Source organism: Convolutriloba macropyga, chromosome 14, assembly GCF_964194025.1.
Source record: "Convolutriloba macropyga chromosome 14, txConMacr16.3, whole genome shotgun sequence".
In the NCBI taxonomy this organism is placed as follows: domain Eukaryota; kingdom Metazoa; phylum Xenacoelomorpha; order Acoela; family Convolutidae; genus Convolutriloba; species Convolutriloba macropyga.
This window is the reverse complement of record NC_134481.1, coordinates 2185822-2205949: the sequence shown is the minus strand read 5'-3', so window position 1 is coordinate 2205949 and position 20128 is coordinate 2185822. Positions and strand designations below refer to the sequence as shown.

The following is a 20128-nucleotide window of genomic DNA, read 5'->3' as shown; positions in this document are numbered from 1 at the left end:
TTCTGAAAATTTTCCAGAATTATCGGACGAATGCAAGGAAGGAACATACAAACCTTGATCTATGGTAATGGTGGTTTCAAACGTGGGCAACACATACTCCTGAATGTCGAAGCACTCCTTCTGAGTTGGGGCAACAAGTGACTCCAATTTGAGACAGTACTCTCCCAAGAGTGGCTTCTCTGTTACTTTGAAGCTGTACTCTGCCACCAACACTTCATCAGCACTCGCATTTGCACCTGAACACGAACGTTATTTGTGTTAATTTCACACGTTAGCTGCCATCTATTTCATTCTAGATATACTCTGCTCTACCCCCCCCCCCCAGCCCCCCATTTCATGAGCCCTACTTATGTGTGTTGTTATGTAGCATGTTGCTATGTAAAAAATTAAAGTCCAAATAGATCCTTCTGAAAATAATCGTCTGATAAAATATTCATAATGATTGTGTTTTTAATAATGATGCAATGATGCATTATAGGGATCTTTTCCGTTTTAACCCCCCCCCCCATTAGTGCGCGCAACTTATTTGCACCACAAGCTTACCTGCCATAATTTTACAATATGATTTACTGTTATGACACGAGCTCTGTAACTGGGGAATGCATAACATACTTGGGGGGTGGGGGGTACGAAAAGATCCCTCTCATCTTTCAAAACAAAATGACTAAAGTCGGGCGAATTGCTCTCAAACGACCGGCGAGCGGTTGGGTTCTTCGGCTGAAGGATGTGTGCAGGGGTGTGATCTGATGTGGGAGAGGATTAAAGGTGATGTAAGATCCGCCCTTCACACCATGAGCATAAGTCTCTTGAGCAACAGTTTCTGTGAATCGCATACTTGTACACTAGTGAGCAGAATGGCACTACGAGCACTTAATGCCCTCTGGTCGCTACCTGTTTATCCCGTTTTTGAGAACAAAGTCAAATGGGCCAGACGAAAAATTGCATAAAAAAGACCGACAGGACTAATATAATTGCTACAAACTTCGTTTGAGAGCAATTAATTATCATAATCCAAAATTGGAGCACTTTTCGATCATCTGATTTCATTGAACTAAATCATAAAAGATGACACAGATCTGTTATCACCTTTTCGGATAGATAAAATAAACTTTATATAACGTGCCTATTTCTGCAGACATTAACGTCAAAACTAAAATTGTGCTGACAATAAACAGGCCGAGGAATAGTTTTCGCGAACACTCTTAAAGCTAAATATTCCGAAATAACAAAAGTAGTTGTATCAACATTAATCAAGTCACTTTCAGAAACGCATACATTACACATGCATTATTTACGGCACCATTTAAGTACCAAAGCTTTTCCAAGCAAAAGAAAAAAAGATGCTATCTACTAAGACAGACGAAACATTGATCCTGCATTTGAAATGCCATTTGACGTACAAATCTTTTCCGATTGTCGGAAACAAATGACTGCTAAAGCCAATAGTTGCCTTCAACGCGCTCTGTGTTTCTCGTCAATTAATCGATTCAACTGAACACAATAATAAGCAGAGAATAAAGTTACTCACTGGTAATTTCCAGAAGCAATCACATTTTCAATAATTCTAAATTTTCCACAATTTTTATTTTTCTTTTAAGCAGCTTCCTTAATCAAATATAGCCGGCAGATAGCCCAACAAAAGCCGTTATTGATCCCCTTTGGGACTATGGGAATTAAAACAGAAACATAGCCGGTCAATTGCCGGAAAATAGCCGCAGTTGACAATGCCCGACGTTCGGATTGAAACCAATTTGCAGAAACTTAATGCGCAGACTTTAGACATTAGATCTTAATGCACGGGTTTAATTCGTCATCCCATTTCTATTGCTTTAGCTATCTTACCTTATACACATTCGCGTAAATTTGCTGAATTAATTCTGAATTCCATTTTGTTGAAACAGAGAGTGAGGTAGGTCAACAGTCAGATCCGCTAATATTTTTTTGGAAAAGAAAACCACTGCTAAAAACCCAAGACGTTGATTAGAATCACTAATGCCTCATTAGAAACCGATTATCATTGTGATCAATGGGAGTAATTTAAAAGACAACAAAATTAGCAATAAAAAGTGGCCAAAAACCAAAAATTTAGTCAATAATTTTTGAAACCAACTTGTGTCAGTCACAGAAAGAATTAGCTTTGGACTGAAAAAGTTAATGTTATTAATTAAGCCCCATAAGCAAGCAATGACTGATCTGATAACACGATAAAACAAATTATTAATAAAAACGCAATCTGATCACTTTTCCGTGAAAATTCTTCACAAGTTGGAACTTCAAACAACTGGTTCTCAACTAATCTTCTATTACAGTTTCTTTACAAAATAACATATGAATACAAAACAAAACAAATTGATCCATACTGACCTAGAAAAATGGGGGAAAGGGAATGAAACAAAATGAATTCGAAATCTGATTACAATATTTTTGCGCAAAATTCGATATAAGTTATGCCTTCCGAAATTTTGTTCTAAAGAAACTTTGTAGTACCACTTGTGTTCAATCATTCTGTAACTACCAAGACGCCTATTTAATAACAAAACAACGAGAAGCTCAAAAAAGGCAAACAATGAATGAACGGAGAACGAAAATTCTTCAAACATTTCAACGAGAAATCGTGTTTCAATCTTTGAAATGTTTCCTGAAGTAGCATAACGCATAAAAAGAACTGAACAAGCAGATTAATTTTAAAAAATGAATCCAAAAAAGTACTCCAATGAGCATAAAAACTAGAGAAATAAGCAGAAAATGTCGAAAAATACGCCAAAACGTGTAGTTTAAACCAATTCTTTTTCACAAAAAAAACCTCAAAAAATGATAGCAATCAACTGAAAAATTCACCAAATAACTAAATAAACTGATTTCATTAAAAATTGCCGCAACACGAAAAGCAATTGAAGAGGAATATAAAAATTTTGAAGAAAGCGTCTAAACCGGTCACCTGGTTAAATTTATATTATAAGTAGTTTCAACGATATTAGTAGGTGATTGCCCTTCCACAAGTGGACTATACGCAATTTGCTTTATGCTTCTCAAAAATAATTAGTATATAAAAAATCTTTTACAAGTTCGACCCAAATTCTGCTGTTTCAGCCTGTCAACTATAAAATTTTAAAGGAACTCTTTGCATCAATTCAAAGGTTCGATTCCATAATATATCTGAGAGGAAATATTAGGCACCTGCAAGCGGGTGAAAAGTACGCGAAATGCAAAAAATTATTACCAGTTGAAGCCTCAATTTTTTTCCATAACTAAAAAATCACTACAGCGCAAAGGAAGAGCTAAATTGCGTTTGGCTGATTTTGCCCTCTTGGAATTCGGCTACGTTAAATTTCGGAAATAAGTCAACTATAGCCTGAATTTCCCCAAAAAATGGATTTTAGTGGAATAGCGTAACGTTCAAAAACTGAATGCGGTTTCCAAACCCGGTAACTCAATTCCACAATTTGGAAACCAAATTACACATTGTTACGATACACAATATGTGCTACTAATATCCACAGTTTTGTAGTTAATTACACATTTAATTGCAACACCTCGTACTCGGATTAAACCGTCGCTAACACTGGTTATTAAATTTGAGTTAAAAATTTCTTACTTATTTCAGAATTTTAAGCTGAGGGATTTTTCGGTAACAACTTTTTTCTTAAACTTAGTTCGATAAGAAGGCATTGCGTTATGTTCAGAAACGGAATTCAGGCTACAAGCTTTGTAGCCTGGAGTCCTCGATGTTTAAATTTTCTAATTTTGTGGAAATCGGTTACTTATTTTCTTTCAAAACACCCTGTCTTTTGAATGTAACCCAATTCCACAGAGTTCATGTAAATCCATATATTAACATTGTAAAACGGAATTAAGTTACATTAAGTTACACACTGAGGTAATTCAGGTCTGCCTCTGTGGATTTATGATTTAAAGCGTTTTCAGGGCTCAATTTACTTTCCGGCGTTACGCGTTTGGTACCTCTTCGCAAAATATTGGCCAATATTGGCATATCAATTGGTCAAAATGGAAATAAAAAACAGGATCGCACAAAAGATCATAACCTCCACATAAAATTTATAGGGTACTAAATCTGACAATCAATTTACCGTATTTTTTAGAAATTACATGACAATTTGTCCAACCATGTGCAACAATACCCATTAAAAAAATGTGATATTCCTTTCAATCTTTGCATTTAATGTTCCGATTGCAAAAAAAGCAGTTGTCATTAGAAGCATGTTTTATAATACATACCCCGTTCTTTCATTATATTCATTATACTTACGTAGTTAATCTGATCTCATGTTCGGTTGTGATAATTTCTTATCAATTCCCCCTATCAATGAGGCTTTGCCTTGGCTATTGCATTCTAACTTCTCTGGCTGTATAATAACAAGGTTTAATAGCCTGTATCATCATCTGTTTTAGAGTAAACCAACATTGGGTAAACTTTGGGAGTATAATAAAAAGCTGACTAAGGACACAACGGGGCGGGGGCACTTAGGGGGACATTTACTGCGAAATTGCAATAAATGTCCCCCTAAAGGGAAAATTTCTGCATTCCCTATCTTAATACATAGTGTCCCCCCCCCCCCGGTGTGTCCTTAGTCAGCTTTTTATACTACTTTTGGGTATTTTGTTGAAATTGTTGATTTTCTCTTCGGACTATTTCAAGAAATCAACTACATAGAGTATAGCTATACTTACAGTAAATTCGTGGCATTTTTTTCAACCTCCAAATTTCGAGATTCCTTAAAAAACATTCCATAAATATTCCATACTCTGCTAAACATGAAGCATGAAAGGTGCAACAAGGAAAATTCTATCCTTGCGTCAAAAACAAAAATACTCCAGGAGTTGGATGAAAGCAAGAATAGCATTGTCAGCTCCTATCAAAAGCAACAGCATTGTAATTATTTGTTAAAAACAATTTGGCTTCAAGCATTTTTACGTTTCATCATCTATATCAACAACAAAACAAGTATAATGCACACAGTATTTTTTTCTCATTTGAAGCAAACTAACGATCCAATTAAGGAATTACACACAATTTTAAGCTGTTGAGCTGAAAAATGAAAGCTAGTTGCCTAGTGCAAAAGGATCGACTTGAACAAACAAATTGTGAGAAAAAGCAGTTAATGTATAGTAGCATTTAATAAACTAATGATATCTGTTGTTAAGGAAATTGATATAAAGACTTAATTGTGTACCAAAAGATGAACAATCAAAATAAAAACTAAAACCGCTGAAACAGTACACGCTCTCCATGGTAGTCAATTGAATTTTTGTTGGATAATTAGTTAACAAACTAGCAAGCTCGCATAAGCATCACAAAATCATATCCAAACAGGTTTAAAGGAATATAGGATTTTTTTGTGGCAACTCGGGTTCGAAGCCTTGCCCCTCGTTTAACAGCCACAGCTCTTACCTCTTAGGCTACCGACGAGTATTTTTGGCGTCCATTACCTTATTTAACAGCAACTTTTGGTTAAGCGACAATTTTGGCTTTGCTGTGATTAAGGTGCGCTATGTTAAAAGAGCGCAATGAATTTGCATAAAACGAGCTTCTACAACCAAATCCCAAAATTATTTCCGAGCACATTATACATCCTTTTCCTCCCCTACTTGGGCTTGAAAAAAAAACATTTTCAGAGCAGGCTCTTAGGCATGATTACATGGGCTGCATTCTTAAGGATCGTTAAAACATGTGAACATAGGAGCGCTGCTAAACATTGCGTTCAAGTGCGACTTACATTTAATATATTAGATATCAGATATATGAGAGATATAAGACAAAAATTCATAACATAGCCAGCAAATTCCCGGAAAATAGCCGCAACTGACCCGCTTGACGCACATTGGGATTGAAACAGAAAAAATTAACAGATAGAAATTGAGAGAAATTTTTCTAAGTGTCAAAGTGTTCATATTTGTTGTGCAATTTGTGGATATTCGGTTAGATTCTAAAATTACACTTAATTCAACTTCTAAACTGAACGCTATTAAGCATAATACTAATGTCAGCTAGCTACTGCTTTAACGAACATTTATAACCTAACGCACTTTGACTTAATGATCGAGCTTTATATGTTTATCCCGTTTCTTTTAATTTTGCTCTTTTGACATTGACCGTATTTACTAAATTACGTAATTTAACGCGTGAAAGAATGTAAAATCCATTCAGTTGAAACAGTGAGTGCGGTAAGTCAGAAGTCAAACATGCAAATAGTCACTTATGTAAAACGTGATCGAAAGGTAAAGCGAATTTAAAACAAGGACAGCGCCTAAATAATAGCCGTTGAGAGGCTGACAGCGGCTATTAATCAACGGACAAACCAATCAGACCTTCTCTCAAGTGGCTGCCACACACACACACACACACACACACACACACACACACACACACACACACACACAACACACACGCGCATCACACATACACAAAATGAGTTACAGAGCGATCAAAAATTTGCTGTTTTAAGATTTGCGACGGGAAAAATGTAAAAAGAAAAAAGCGTCAGACAAAACAAACGAAGAGTACAGCAATACAACTTCGCTTAGCTTAAAGGTTCGCAGCTATAAACATAACCTACTAACGTCGAGCGAATTGCTCTTAAACAACTGGCAAGCGATTCGCTTAGTCAGTAGCTAGCTAGTTTTAGCGAGGCCAGCTTTAGATTAATTAAAGAGGCGTGAGGTGATTGCAGGGGGGTGCACCGGTGGGGAGGGGGGGAAGTCTTTGGCTGCAGACAGCCACGTCCTTACGGCCTGACGATGTGCAGGGGGTGGGGACTGTGGGGTGAAATGAAGGGTTGAGGGCTGATGTGCAAGAGGGGGGGAGGAGGGGGAGGTGTGGGGAAAGTCAAACTCTCTTCACACCATAAGTATAGGTCTCCAACCCAGTTTCTGTGAATCGCATACTTGGAGACTAGTGAGCTGAAAGACTCTAGGAGAATATAATGCCCGGTGGGCGCTACCTGTTTATCCCGTTTTTGAGGACGAAAATTCAAATGGGTCAGACGAAAAATCGGTCAAGCGAAAAATCGCATTAAAAACAGGACTAATATGGCTACGGACTTCGTTTGAGAGCATTTAATATCGTCAGGAGAATAAGCCTCAGGAGAATTGTTACAAGATGATATTTGTCAAGCTGGGGCAGACACATTTTCTTCTATGTTGAGCTGGAACGCAAAACTACCACTCCTATTTTTTGCATAAAACTGATGTCTGTATCTACAATAGAAATCAGGTAACTTCATCAGTAAAGTTCCAACACAGTTCAACACATTCTGAACCGAAAGAGATGAATTGAAAAAATCAAATCCCGATATTGACTAAGAGGTTACAAATCATACATAAGATACCTTTGTTGAAATGAATTAGCATAAACAAAAACTGACCGATTCAAGATATAGTGAGCTGGGACAGAAAATGGAAGCCATCATTTAATGTTGCTTTCCGAACTTAGGCAAGCGACAAGAAAAACTAATGCAAGAAAAGTTGCACTGAATGTCAAATTTCAGGAAAGTTTCCAAAATATTAGGCTCTTTAGGACCCAGCTCATTAATTACTCATACCATTTTGCTTTCTAAATGTCACATTATTGAGCGTTCCTGTTACAGCGCCGCTGTGAATGTATAAAACCCTCTCTAATGATATGTTACGCAATGATAAATACAAAAAAAAACCTAATCTGTTGGCACATTTCTAAAAACTTAACCCCAAAAATGTGCAACTTTCAGACATACAATTATCAAAAACATTTTTTTTTTCAAAATGAATCACATCTTATTGAGTAACAAATAATTTTTGGTGATGAACATTCTAGAACAAAACCGACACACCTACGACTACTGTACGTGCTTCAAACTTCATTCTAGCGCCATCAATAAACTCGGTATTAAGAACGAGTATTGGAAAAAGTGAGTTCTTACCAAATGTGTACTTCTCAACATTCATGACAGTGTTGGCTGGGGTGATAATTGAGGTCGTGATCTCCACATCCGCACAGGGTCCAGTGTCCTCTCTCTCCAGGCAGAAGATCTGGGCTGACACTTGAAACAAGCAGTGCTATGTCGCTTTATGAAGTACATTCGAAGAGATTTTCAATTTAAAGTTTCAGTCGACTTTTAAAGCAATCTTAATTGACTGAAATATGGTTAAATAATTTTCATTAAGCCATTCATATAAAACATCGGAAAGGCGGTTAATCCCTTTGTTACTACAGGCATTTCCGATATTTGATTGCTAAAAACTGGACAGAGATTCTTGTTTTTGTGTCATTAACTCATTCTCGATAGTTTCCTTCAGCACCAAACTTTGCAAGTACAGCTTTACACAGAGTCTTACATATAGGGTTGAAAGTGGAACCTACGCACTCTAAAATACTGAAGATAATGTCTCCTTAAATTTTATTGTCAAAGACACCACGATAGAGTACAAAGTTGACGGTACGAACAGTAGCCACGTTATTATTATTATTGTTGCAAACCGGGATCTATTCTGTTTTGGCCCTCCCAGCTTAGTGGGCTGATATTTTTTACGCCACCCAGGCGCACGTGCTATTTTCTTACATAGTAATGAGCTATATAACAACACATAATTTGTAACTGGGGGGGGGGGGGCAAAACAGAATAGATCCGCAAATCGAATGATGTCATCTTGACTGAATTAAACAGATTGCACGTGCATCTGTTATTTGTATACTAACATGTATCTCCTGGTTTGTAGACTGGCTTGTTGAACTGGATCAAGAACACTTTGGATGTTTCACTGCAGGCTACTTCAACAGGTTCGGAAGTGAACGCAGGTTCCCAAGACACTATAAATAGAACTTCTTACAGGTGAAGTCATATCAATTACAACTGAAACACTTGGTGACCTATTTGGGTACTCGATGATTAGATCTCTCTACCTTTGCATGCAGAAGAGGGGACAAAAATTTACAACAACCGCATCATATTTTATTGATAATTCATAGTTTCCTAATCAGTTTTTAAGACAGGGTAAATATTACATCGCAATTATTCAAAATGGCTGAATAAAAACTCATACTATTAAGAACATAGCTGGCAAGTTGCCAGAAAATAGCCGCAACAGCTTCATTGATCTGTAGTCTCAAAAAGAAGGTAAAAAAGACAGACAAAAAAAGAAACTTTCTCTTTTCATTAAGGACTGAGATGTTTAAATTTGATTAAGAATCTTTATAACTTATTGTTGTTTCTATTAGCTGCTCTTAAATAACCTTAAATTAGCGTGACACACACACACATTTGACCTTATCTCTTTGAATTAAAGTAAATAAAAGTCAATTTCAAAGTGAGGAAGTCATTTTTGAGAGTGAGGTAAGTCAAGTGTCACCAAAAAATTAATCACACAAATGAACAAAAAAGTTTCTCCAATAAGAGCGAAAAATGACGTCACGCACGCATTTCAGTTGAAATTGCATGAACGAATGAACAAAAAGCAGATTTGAAGTGGTTGTGACGTCATATGGTCGTAACAAAAACCTTGACGACGAAATAAAAAAAAAACCAAGAGAAGGCCAATAATAGCCTCAGCTATCGGTTCGCGGCTATTAAAAACGATTTTTTGCTATTAAATAAATAGGCGATAAGAAAAAGAAGCGTCAATCTTTAATTAGTAGTTTACCTTCTATAATGTAATCCAAGTGCATTTACAAACATAGGTGTTCGTGAAATTACACTTAAATTTCAGAATAATCTTTAATTTCCTTGTTAATTAAAAAGGATCAATTCCTTCAATTTGACAAGAATAGACTGTTTTAGAATAAGGCTTATATTAAATATGGTTTACCTGTCAGCATTTTTTATTTCAGACGAAATAAATCCATGTTCTCTTAACTTTTTAATTTATTTTGGCACCACGGAATCTAATCGAGTATCTGAGGTGTGCTTTTTGCAACTAGAAATTGCGCTCTAGGAATTGCAACTAGGAACTAGATTCAATCACTTTCGAGTCGCTATTTTATTGCTGTAAAATAAATGGTCATAGAATTTTTGGTAATGTTGATCGTTTAATGATTCAAAAACAACACCTATTAACACAACCGACAGATTGCAGAAAAATAGTCATCAACGATTCCCAAAATAGTCATCAAAAAGCTATATATTTTGATTGGATTTTGTAGTAAGACATACCTGTGTTTCCTACTGAGGTTAAAAAAATTAGCATTGAATGACAATTTACAAATAGAGCTGGTAACTCTGCCTGATTACAAAAAACTTCAAAACCGGGATTTATCCTGTTTCTACTTTTCATTTCGTCTTTTGATACTGACTTTGTTCATATTAGACTGATTTGCTGAGCTACTGCTGCTGTTGAAAGCATTTTAAACAGAGTGAGCAAAAATGAAACTAGCCAAGAGAAGTGAAAACTGTAGTCGCCCGAAATATTGAACAAGCTGTGAAATAATGTAAAGCGAAACAAATTTTCGATTGACGAAGTAAAAACAAATTTGCGCCACAATAACAGTGGGCTGGGAAGGTGAGGGAGTCTATTAAAAAGCAAATCATAATAATTGTCCAATTTCTGGGGAAACCGTACTTTTAATTTTTTTCGGATCAAGAAAATGAGTTTTAAATATGACTGTAGCGTCCATATACATATACCGTAGGGTATAAATGGACAAGTATTATTATAGTAATCAATTAACTTGTTTTTGAAATGATACCAAATTTCCCGCTGAATCGCGTCTCGATATAAGCAACCTGGGTTTTAAAAGCCAGTTTGCAGTACAGGCGAAACTAACAGTCAACTTTAACTCCAGCCAGTATTTTTTTCAATCATGGTTATGTTTTCAAAACTCAATCCAACGGCTTCAATATTTGAATCATTCAGAAATTGAATAAATTGTACTGTTTTGCAGACATTTTTCACTGCATATACTGTCAATATAATGTGGTGAATGTATATAATAAAAAGTATCACCCCAATGCTTGATCCTCGCAGAACTCCGCAATTCAATTCTTTCCAATCAGAACAGACTCTATTTATTTTTACTCGCTCTTTTCTTTACTATGATAAAATCTGAACTGATTTAAAGTCAAGCCTAATATATCATAACCTTGTTTTTTCCAGCAATGCCATGTATGATTGCGATGAAAGCTTTCAGAAGGTCTTAAAAATGTAGATTAAATGTGGGGGGTGGGGGGACTTGACGTGGCGTGTAGGAGTGCAAAAGACTCACGAAAAATATTTACGCATTCATTTCCTATCGCTGCAGTAAATTAGTTTTAGCTACGATAAGTTTTTAACTGTAAAATTTGACTGCTTTAAAATGGACTGACGGTGTTTCGAAAGGCATAAATATGCATGCACAAGGCATAATCGCTCAAAACACCGAATAATTTTGCCAAAAATTGGGAATCTATTATGTCCTCATTCCCGGTGCTCTTCAAAACTCTAGTTGCCTATTAAGAAACCAATGCAAATTTGATAGGGTAAGGTGGAGGCATTTGACCTCTATTTATTCAAAATATTCTCAAAAAAGATAAAATATTCTCAAAAAAATCATTTATTCAAAATATTCTCAAAAAAGGCTCCCTGCTTTTCATAATCTGAGTATTCCAACATTCAAATACCACCAAAACAAACGATCGAGAAAGATTCATTTTGGACTCAAATGTCGAACTAACTACTTAAGAAATCGTTTTTTTTTCCGCAAATGCAGTGAATTCATGGAATGACTTCATAATATCAAAAGATTTTACAAAGTTAAGAAATTTTAAGTTTTCTTGATCTAAATTTTGTACAGAAGTTTTTTGTCCAGAAGTGTTTTTTCTCACTTCAGTTATTTCTATTCATTCACTACTATTTATACACTCGCATTGCCACGGTATTATATATCTGACATTGGAATTCCAGTGTTTTTTTCCAGAGAAACAAAGTTAACGTAATGCAGAAACTATTTGAAAAAAGTGAGACGTTACCAGTGCCAATACGAACAGTTGAGTCGACCAGGTTAAGTTTGGTTTTGTGGCCAGTCAGTCCATCCATGACACACGCATTGCCGGGCACTATGAGAGTGTAGGGGTAGTAACCATCACCACTCACTGCAATCTCAGTCTCAGCCAACTCACTCCCATCCCTATTAACACAAAACACATTCATGTCAAAGGGTGAGATGGATGGAGTAATGAACCAACAAATTTGGAGGCTTTTACTAGATTTGCTAAGTTCACAATGAAGTTAAACAATTTCGCCACAATGGTTTATTGTTAGTCTTATTTCGCTAATTTTGATCCAAAAGTTGAACATAATTGACTAGAGTAGTGCGAATTGCTCTCGGACGACAGGATAGAAGTAACAATAACGGCCTGCTTCAGAGGGTGCTAATATTATTATAATTTATTATTTCAGACCACCAATAAAAAAACAGAATGCAAAAATGAAACCAATCTTGATCTCAATTTTTAACTGTCGCCTATTGAGTTCAACTTCTTAAAAACTGAATGATGGCAACGATATCAAGCAACACAAGAATTCAATATTAAAATCGAGCCCGTCAGACGAAACGCGATCAGACAAAATGAAAAAAACATGACTGAGAAATTTTGGAACAACAGGGGCACAAAACGTTTGATAAGTATTTCGGAAAAAATAACTCCCATAAAGACTTACCGAAAAAAGGACAATTATTGAGAAGAGAAGTTCATCAATGTCTCAACTGATCTTATTAATCCATAAACAAAACAGGATGCAAAAAACTGAAAAAGCAACTGCATTGAAAACGATATCCCTGTAAATTGAACAACCTAATTCAAATAACAATGAGCTAATGCCATAGGGACGGAAAATATAGCGAGATCTAATCAGTCATTAAAAAGTTTTAAATAATCAGTAGGTTGACACTGGGGCAAATCAAACCTCAGGAACTATGGCCGATGATAAGTTTTGTGGCAGCCTCAGTTTGTGAGCGACGTAAGGCAACTCAGACATTTACAGCTGTGTGAGAGTGCAAGGCTCACCTTGGTCGTAACGTATTGCATTACCCGGGCAAAATGTTCATTCCCCTTTTCGTTAATTCTAGACCCCAGACATTTGCGGACCTATTTCACAGATGGTGCATTTTTTCCGTTTGTGTGATGCCCCCCCCCCCACACTTGAAGCGAGTTGTCAAAGCCATTTGGGTAGTTTTTTGGATGTATGATGTTAAGCTTTCCTATATGTAGTGGAAGAGAAAAAAACTTCTGCAGCTGTAACTGCTGCTGTACTGGCAGGAGAAAAGTTATCTCAGGTCATCCCAAGAATCACAAAACGGGCAAAACTGAAAAAAATAACGGACATCTGAAAAGTTCTGATAAACATACCCGGCAGATTGCCGGAAAATAGCCGCCGTTGATTGCCATAACTCTATTGGGATTGAAAGAAAAGAAAATATCAACAAAAATTGATTTTTGTATAAAAACATTTATTTTGATTTCATTTCGAAATTGAACATACTCCTGTCTCTCAGTGAGAGACTACAGGGTCTATTATCAATACCAATAAGCATTATAGATAGTAACCAAAACTTATGAGAACAAAGTTCAAGGACCGGGCATCTAAAAATGGGCTTTATGGGTTTATCCCGTTCTATTTCTGACTTTGATTTTTTTATATTGACTCTCTTCATTTTGAATTGCTTTGCTGAGCAGCTGCTGTTTAAAAGGGCTTTGAGCAGAATGACAGAAGAGTGAAACTAGCCTAGAGAAGACCAAAAGATTTCACGCCCAAAACTTATGAGAACAAAGTTCGAGGACCGGGCATCTAAAAATGGGCTTTATGGGTTTATCCCGTTCTATTTCTGACTTTGATTTTTTTATACTGACTCTCTTCATTTTGAATTGCTTTGCTGAGCAGCTGCTGTTTAAAAGGGCTTTGAGCAGAATGACAGAAGAGTGAAACTAGCCTAGAGAAGTTTTCACGCAAAGTGTCGAAAAAGCGGCAAAATGTATAAAGCGAAAAAAAGTTCGACGAAATAAAAAAACATAGCAGGACAAGTCCTGACGTACAATTCAAAGAATTTTCACTGACTAAACAGAAAACTAGACCTAGAACGGACTATGAATGGATTGGAAAAACCATTTAGAAAAAAATCCGATCCAAAAAATCGAAAAAACAGTAAAAATCAAAGTGAAATTGCCGCATGTGAACAAAAAACCACTACCGATACAGCGAATTTTTGTTCAAACACCGTTTTCTCACTCTACTTTAAATTTAGAGCGAAAAAAATTCACGCCGCAAAACCACTCGCTTTTTCGCTCAATTTCCTGTTTCGGCGTGACCAAAATCACTACTCCAATTTGACTTCAAAAATCATGAAAATATGTGAACAGATCTTAAAAAAAAGACAGCGCCCCAATACAAATCAAATTCTTTGAATTGTTAAAATAGGAGCGCTATAATAGCCGACTCAGAAGATGAGGGCGGCTATTAACAAGTAGCTAAAATTAGACAAAGAATTGTAACTATAAATTGTCTTCATTATAGAGCCTAAGAGAAGAGTCATTTATGAGACAGAGAGGAGATAACAAAAAAGCGCAATACGGAGAAATATTACTATAGTTTTACTACCTGAAAAGAACTCGTTTCGAAGCCGTATAAATCATTTGCTGCCCTTCGTTGCAGTATATGAAAGCAAAATTAAAAAGCACCTAAAAACATTCTCGAAGAAAATTAAAACCAGTTGAAAATACTCCTGAAATTACAGCACGTCACGAAATACTCTGTTTAACAACCAAGATTTGTGCGATACGAGTGGTTGTAAGTGAAGCGTGAAATTATTCATTTTGAAATGAAAGATGGAGTTGGAGAACAAGAAAGTAATAAAACAAAATCTTGGTTGTTAAACATTCTTGTTCTCCAACTCAATCTTTCAATTCAAAATGAATAATTTCACGCCTTACTTACAGCCACTCGCATCTTCACTCATTTATTACTTCACCGTTTAAAACAACCACAGTAGTAGAGCTTACATTGGTAAGGAAAGTCCTTTTTCAGACCATAATGAAATCTTCCCGAGGCGGAAAACTAGTTTTATTTATGCCTCGTTAGAGAGTCAATAAGACTTTTCATGAACAAAAATAAGTGATAAAGCAACAAGAGAACGACAAAAACGCATAATTCAAAAAAACATATACACAATTTGAAAATATGTAATGAACAAGTCGTTAAAAATCTAAAGATGGAATTTACCTATAAAAAACAGCTTTGTTATTGCACTATCCGAGAGTAAACAAGACCTGTCAATACGGCTGTTAGCGATAGATCATCTCGAAGAACTAAAAGACGGGCGGAACTGAAAATTTGAAAACAAGTAGCTAAAAAGTTAGATGAAAAATAGTAGCTATAAACAACCTTCATGAGAGCCTTGGAGAAGAGCCATTTATGAGACAAAGAATGGATAATAAAAAAAACGCAAAACAGAGCAAAAATATTAGATATTTATTACTTGGAAAGAAATCGTTTCGAAGCCGTATACATCATTAGCTACTCTTTGAGGCAGTATAAGAAAGCAAAATTAAAACAAAGAGCTCCTAAAAACATTCTCGAAGAATATTAGGCCCAGTTGAAAATACACATGAAATTGCAGCACATCACGAAAAACTCTGTTTAACAACCAAGAACTTGTTTTAATACTTGATTGTTCTCCAATTCCATCTTTAAATTCAGAATGTATGAATTCACGCCTTACAACCACTCGCATCTGCGCCGGTTAAAGTAACCACTTTAAATACCTTTGATCCCTCCAATTTGACTTCAAAAATGTGTAAACGCAACTTTAAAAAAGACAGTCGGAAGGCACAATAAGCCATTGAACCAATTTATTCATCATTTCATCAAATTTGGAGCAACAGAAAAACTAATGAGATCTGAAAAACCACGTTATACAGTTAGTTTTTATTCTCAATAAGCAACAATCACTACGGAGAAAAACAGTACAATAGATACCCAGAAAGGAACAAATGAGAAGGAAATAACTTGAGTCCCCAAAATATTCCCAATAATTTTTCTTGAAAAACCTTTATTTTTTGTTCGATCAGCAACCAGCATATAAAATAATTAGAAAAATTAGAATTCCAAACTTTTTAAATTAAATTTCAGTACACCCTGCCCTACCAAAAAACCAACTGTCTTCTTAGGCACAAAAACATTGAAATACCTCTGAAAAAACAAGTAGAAATAACAAGCCAAAAAACAGACGAATAAAGATTGGTCAGAAAATTATTCCAAAAAATCCAAAACTTGATTTAAACTGGTCATATTTCTTCGACTAAATGAAACCCCCCAGACTAGTGGGCGCACATTATTTGCACCCCCAGACGCACGTGCCATATTTTTACATCATGATTTACTATGTAATGGCACGTGCTCTGTAACTGGGGGGCGCGTAACGTACTGGGGGCACCAACGAAAAAGATCCGGGGTATGATCCACCCAACCGACAGAAGTGAGCCTCCACAATGAAACATAACCGACTAACGTAGGGCGGATTGCTCTCAAACGACCGGCGAACGGTTGGCTTCGGCAGTAGCTAGCCACGGTTTAGTGAGGCTAGCTCTAGCTTAGTTGAAGGGGTGAGGTGAGCGCAGCGGGGGCAACAATGGGGGGCAACAGTGAGAGGGGGGTTTTTTGCTGCACGGCGCCTTTGCGGCCTGAACGATGAGCAGGGGTGCGGATTGGGGGTAGGGTGAAGCAGTAGTAGGAGAGGCTTTAGGGTCTCACCCTTGGGTGTTTAACCCTTTCAATTATCATCTAGCACAAGTTTTGTACGGGGGTTACAGTTTCCACAGTTGCACAAGACTCTCCAGAGAGGCAGCTGTCAAGTTCATTGTAGCGTCTGTGAATAAAGGTCATGTACATTTGCGTCAGAAACTTCTTGCTCGGTGGTTTGTCAGTCAATTTTCCCACTATGTTGTATAGTCTCGTCGCCCGGGTTCTGAAATTTTTGTCGCATTTTCTCAGTCTGTGTTTCCGATCTTCGAATTCTTTGCTTTGTCTTGTTTCTGTTGATTTAAAGTTGGGTATCGTCGAACTATTGATGTTGTAGTTTCCATTTATGACAGATAGAACAGGAGATCATTGAGTCGGGTCAGTTGTGTTCTCTAGTCGTCCCTTGAACTGCATATCCATTCAGTGGCTGTTTTTTGTACTCTCGAGTGCCTTGGACTCAAGTTTTGAGGGGTAGCACACCTGAGATGCATACGTGAGTACTGGAACAATATAACCAATAAAAGCATATAGCTTGGTTGGCAGGTTTGCGATGGGTGAAATAATTCTCTTTAGTGCATAGAAGGATTTCCAGACCTTGCTAACTCGTTTTCGGCAGTTTTCAGCCCAGGATATGTTTGAAGGCATGATTACCCAAGGTCTTCTTGGTTTTTCACGATTTCGAGACTTTGATTTTCTTCAGTGGTTACCGTTTCACCACTGATTGACAGGATTTTGCTCTTGTTCAGGTTAAGGACCATATCGTTTTCGTTGCCCCATTGTTGAATGGATTTGGTTGCTTGCTCAGCCTCTTGCAGACTTGATGTTATAACTTTGAAGTCAGCGTATCGAAACGCCGGTGTTCATTTTACGCAGTTGGGTAAGGTGTTGATGTACACGATGAACTCTAAAGGCCCCATGATTGAGCCCTGTGGTACTCCACTGAAGACCTTGGACGTTTAAGACTTCTGTTGTCCAATTTTAACCCTTTGTTGTCGGTCTATCAGGTAGCTTGCGAGCAGTTTTAGCAATTTCCCACCATTTCCCATGTCTCGCAGCTTGGATATGAGTTTTTGGTGGGTAATCTTATCGAAAGCTTTGCGGAAGTCAATATATAGGGCGAGGATTTCTTCGCATTCTTTGCTGTCCATGCGGTTGGAAATCTCATCTAGAAAGACTACTAGATGCAGGACTACTGATCTTGCCTGTCGAAAGCCGTATTGTTCGTCTCTGAGTTGGCGTTCGACCAGGGGGTACATCCTGGCGAAGAGAATCTTCTCATAGACCTTGGACACGTTTTTGAGTAAGCTGATTGGACGGTATTGTGATATGTCAGCGCGGTCGTTTTCTTTGTATATTGGGGTGATCTCGGAGATCTTCTAGCTAGTGGGAGATTTTCCTTTGTTTAGGCTCGTCTAGGAGACTAGTTTAAGTAATTTCGCTAACGCTGGAGTGTTCTTTAAAAATGATGATACCAATGTCATCTGGTCCACATGGTTTGTTTATCTGGAGGTCACATGGTTTCTTCGATTTCGTTTTCGGAGATGGTGAGGTAATTGAGCTATGATTTTGGGTATGTTTGTTCTTGCTGTATTTGCCCTTTGACGATGAAGACATCGGAGAAGAAGTCGATGAACAAACTGCATTTCTCGGTGTCGGTGTGTGCTATTGTCTCCTGGTATTGTCCGTTTGCAGTGATGGTGTAGTACATTAAGTCAGGGAATTGTTTTGTCTTGGGAGATTTGAGGTATTTTTGCAAGTCGGACACGTTTTCCTTTGAAGAGTTTTTCTTTGTATACAGTTTGGTCACTTAAGAACAGAAACGAGAGAGGGGCTGATATGGGTGGGAGGAGGGGTTGGGGTCAACCTCTAAGAGCCGCCCTTCACACCATAAGTATAAGTCTCGGATCTTGTCCGTTTTTGCCCCCCCCCCCCGCTTGGTGGGCGCATATTATTTGCACCCCCAGACGCACGTGCCATATTTTTACACAATGATTTACAATGTAATGGCGTGTGCTCTGTAACTGGGGGTACAAACGGAAAAGATCCTAAGTCCCCAAAACAGTTTCTGTGAACCAGTTACTTGGAAAATAGTGAGCTGAGAGGCTCCGAGAGCGCCTAATGCCCGCTGGGCGCTACTTGTTTATCCCTTTTTTGAGGATGAAAAGTCAGATGGGTCAGACAAAAAATCGGTCAAGCAAAAAATCGCATAAAAGACCGGCAGGACTAATGTAATTGCCAAACTTCGTTTGAGAGCAATTAAACATCACAGCAGCGTATAAAAATCTACTACAGACCGCATTTGTTGCATATCGAAACAACAGGAAAAGGGGGTATGATCCACCCAATGGACGGAAGCGTCAGGCCCCACTATGAAACATCACAGCATTGTATTCAAAATTACCACAAAAACGCATTGTATTCAAAACTTACAGCAATAGGCTAGGCTCTAGTAGCCGTGTCAAAGCGTTGCATTAAAGTAAAAGAAACAGCCCAAAAATTGCCAGCTGAGATAAGGCGGCTATTAAAAACTTAATTGTACTAACTCATGATACAACTTGACCATGACACCAGCTACAGATGGAGAGCCACCTGAACATCCATGCCACATCACTCCTCCCTTGTACTCAATGCCATTCGAAATTTCCTCTGCACCGTATAACAGGAAGCTAAAAAACAAAAGAAAATGAGGCTGTGGATTCAGATGAACACAAAACACGCACAAAATTTTGATCTGTACGGGCAATGATTTTCACACATCAACTTGATACCAACGCTCAATTTCTACGAAGTGCAATTGTATAATAAAAGCATACAACATGAGGTTAAAAAGACACAGGGAGCTTATAGCGGATTTCATTAATCACAAAGCATGAAACCATACCTGCATGGACTCTTTTCATTTGCACCAAAGGCAGCAGCAAAAATGCCCAAGAGAAGAAATAGTAACTTGAACATACAGAATCTAAAAACAAAAATCTGACCACTAAATGAAGCTGTACCAAGCATTTAAATGAAATTTAAATTGCAATAATATAACAATATAAAAAATAGTAGTAGATTAGGCTTCAAATCAGTCTGATTCCGGGCTGGGGCCCGTCACTTCACACATAAGTTGACTTTATGGCTTGGGTTGCAATGCCCGCAATTGCACATGAAAATCCACGAACATGAATTTACATCTGAGTAATTTCAGTAGATCTTAGTTAATTGAGATTTGTTGGTTGACTTCGCTTGTTAATGTACATGTTTGTTTAGAAACTATGTTTAAAATACGGCTGGATCTTGTCCAAAATCGTCGTCAGCTTTTTTGTGTTTTTAGTAATTGTATAAAATTATGTTGTCTTGTTTTTATCATAGTATTCCTCTCTGAATTTACTCTTATTGTAGATCGATATCAACTTCCCTCAGACAAAGACAGCAAAAGAAGGAC

General features: G+C 37.2%; 1 protein-coding gene across 1 annotated transcript in view; it reads right to left on the bottom strand.

Annotated features, from left to right (window-relative positions):
- LOC142353372 (pregnancy zone protein-like) overlaps nt 1–19715 on the bottom strand; it is a 153043-nt gene extending 133328 nt beyond the window's left edge. Inside the window, exons 1-6 of the mRNA XM_075405604.1 lie at nt 19580–19715; nt 19242–19364; nt 11934–12091; nt 8693–8803; nt 7917–8036; nt 54–236 (exon numbers count right to left, since the gene is read on the bottom strand). Of these exons, the coding sequence (XP_075261719.1) occupies nt 54–236; nt 7917–8036; nt 8693–8803; nt 11934–12091; nt 19242–19364; nt 19580–19704 (820 nt within the window). The 5' untranslated portion in view covers nt 19705–19715. The remainder of the gene's footprint in view (nt 1–53; nt 237–7916; nt 8037–8692; nt 8804–11933; nt 12092–19241; nt 19365–19579) is intronic.
- Nucleotides 19716–20128: the final 413 nt, after the last annotated feature.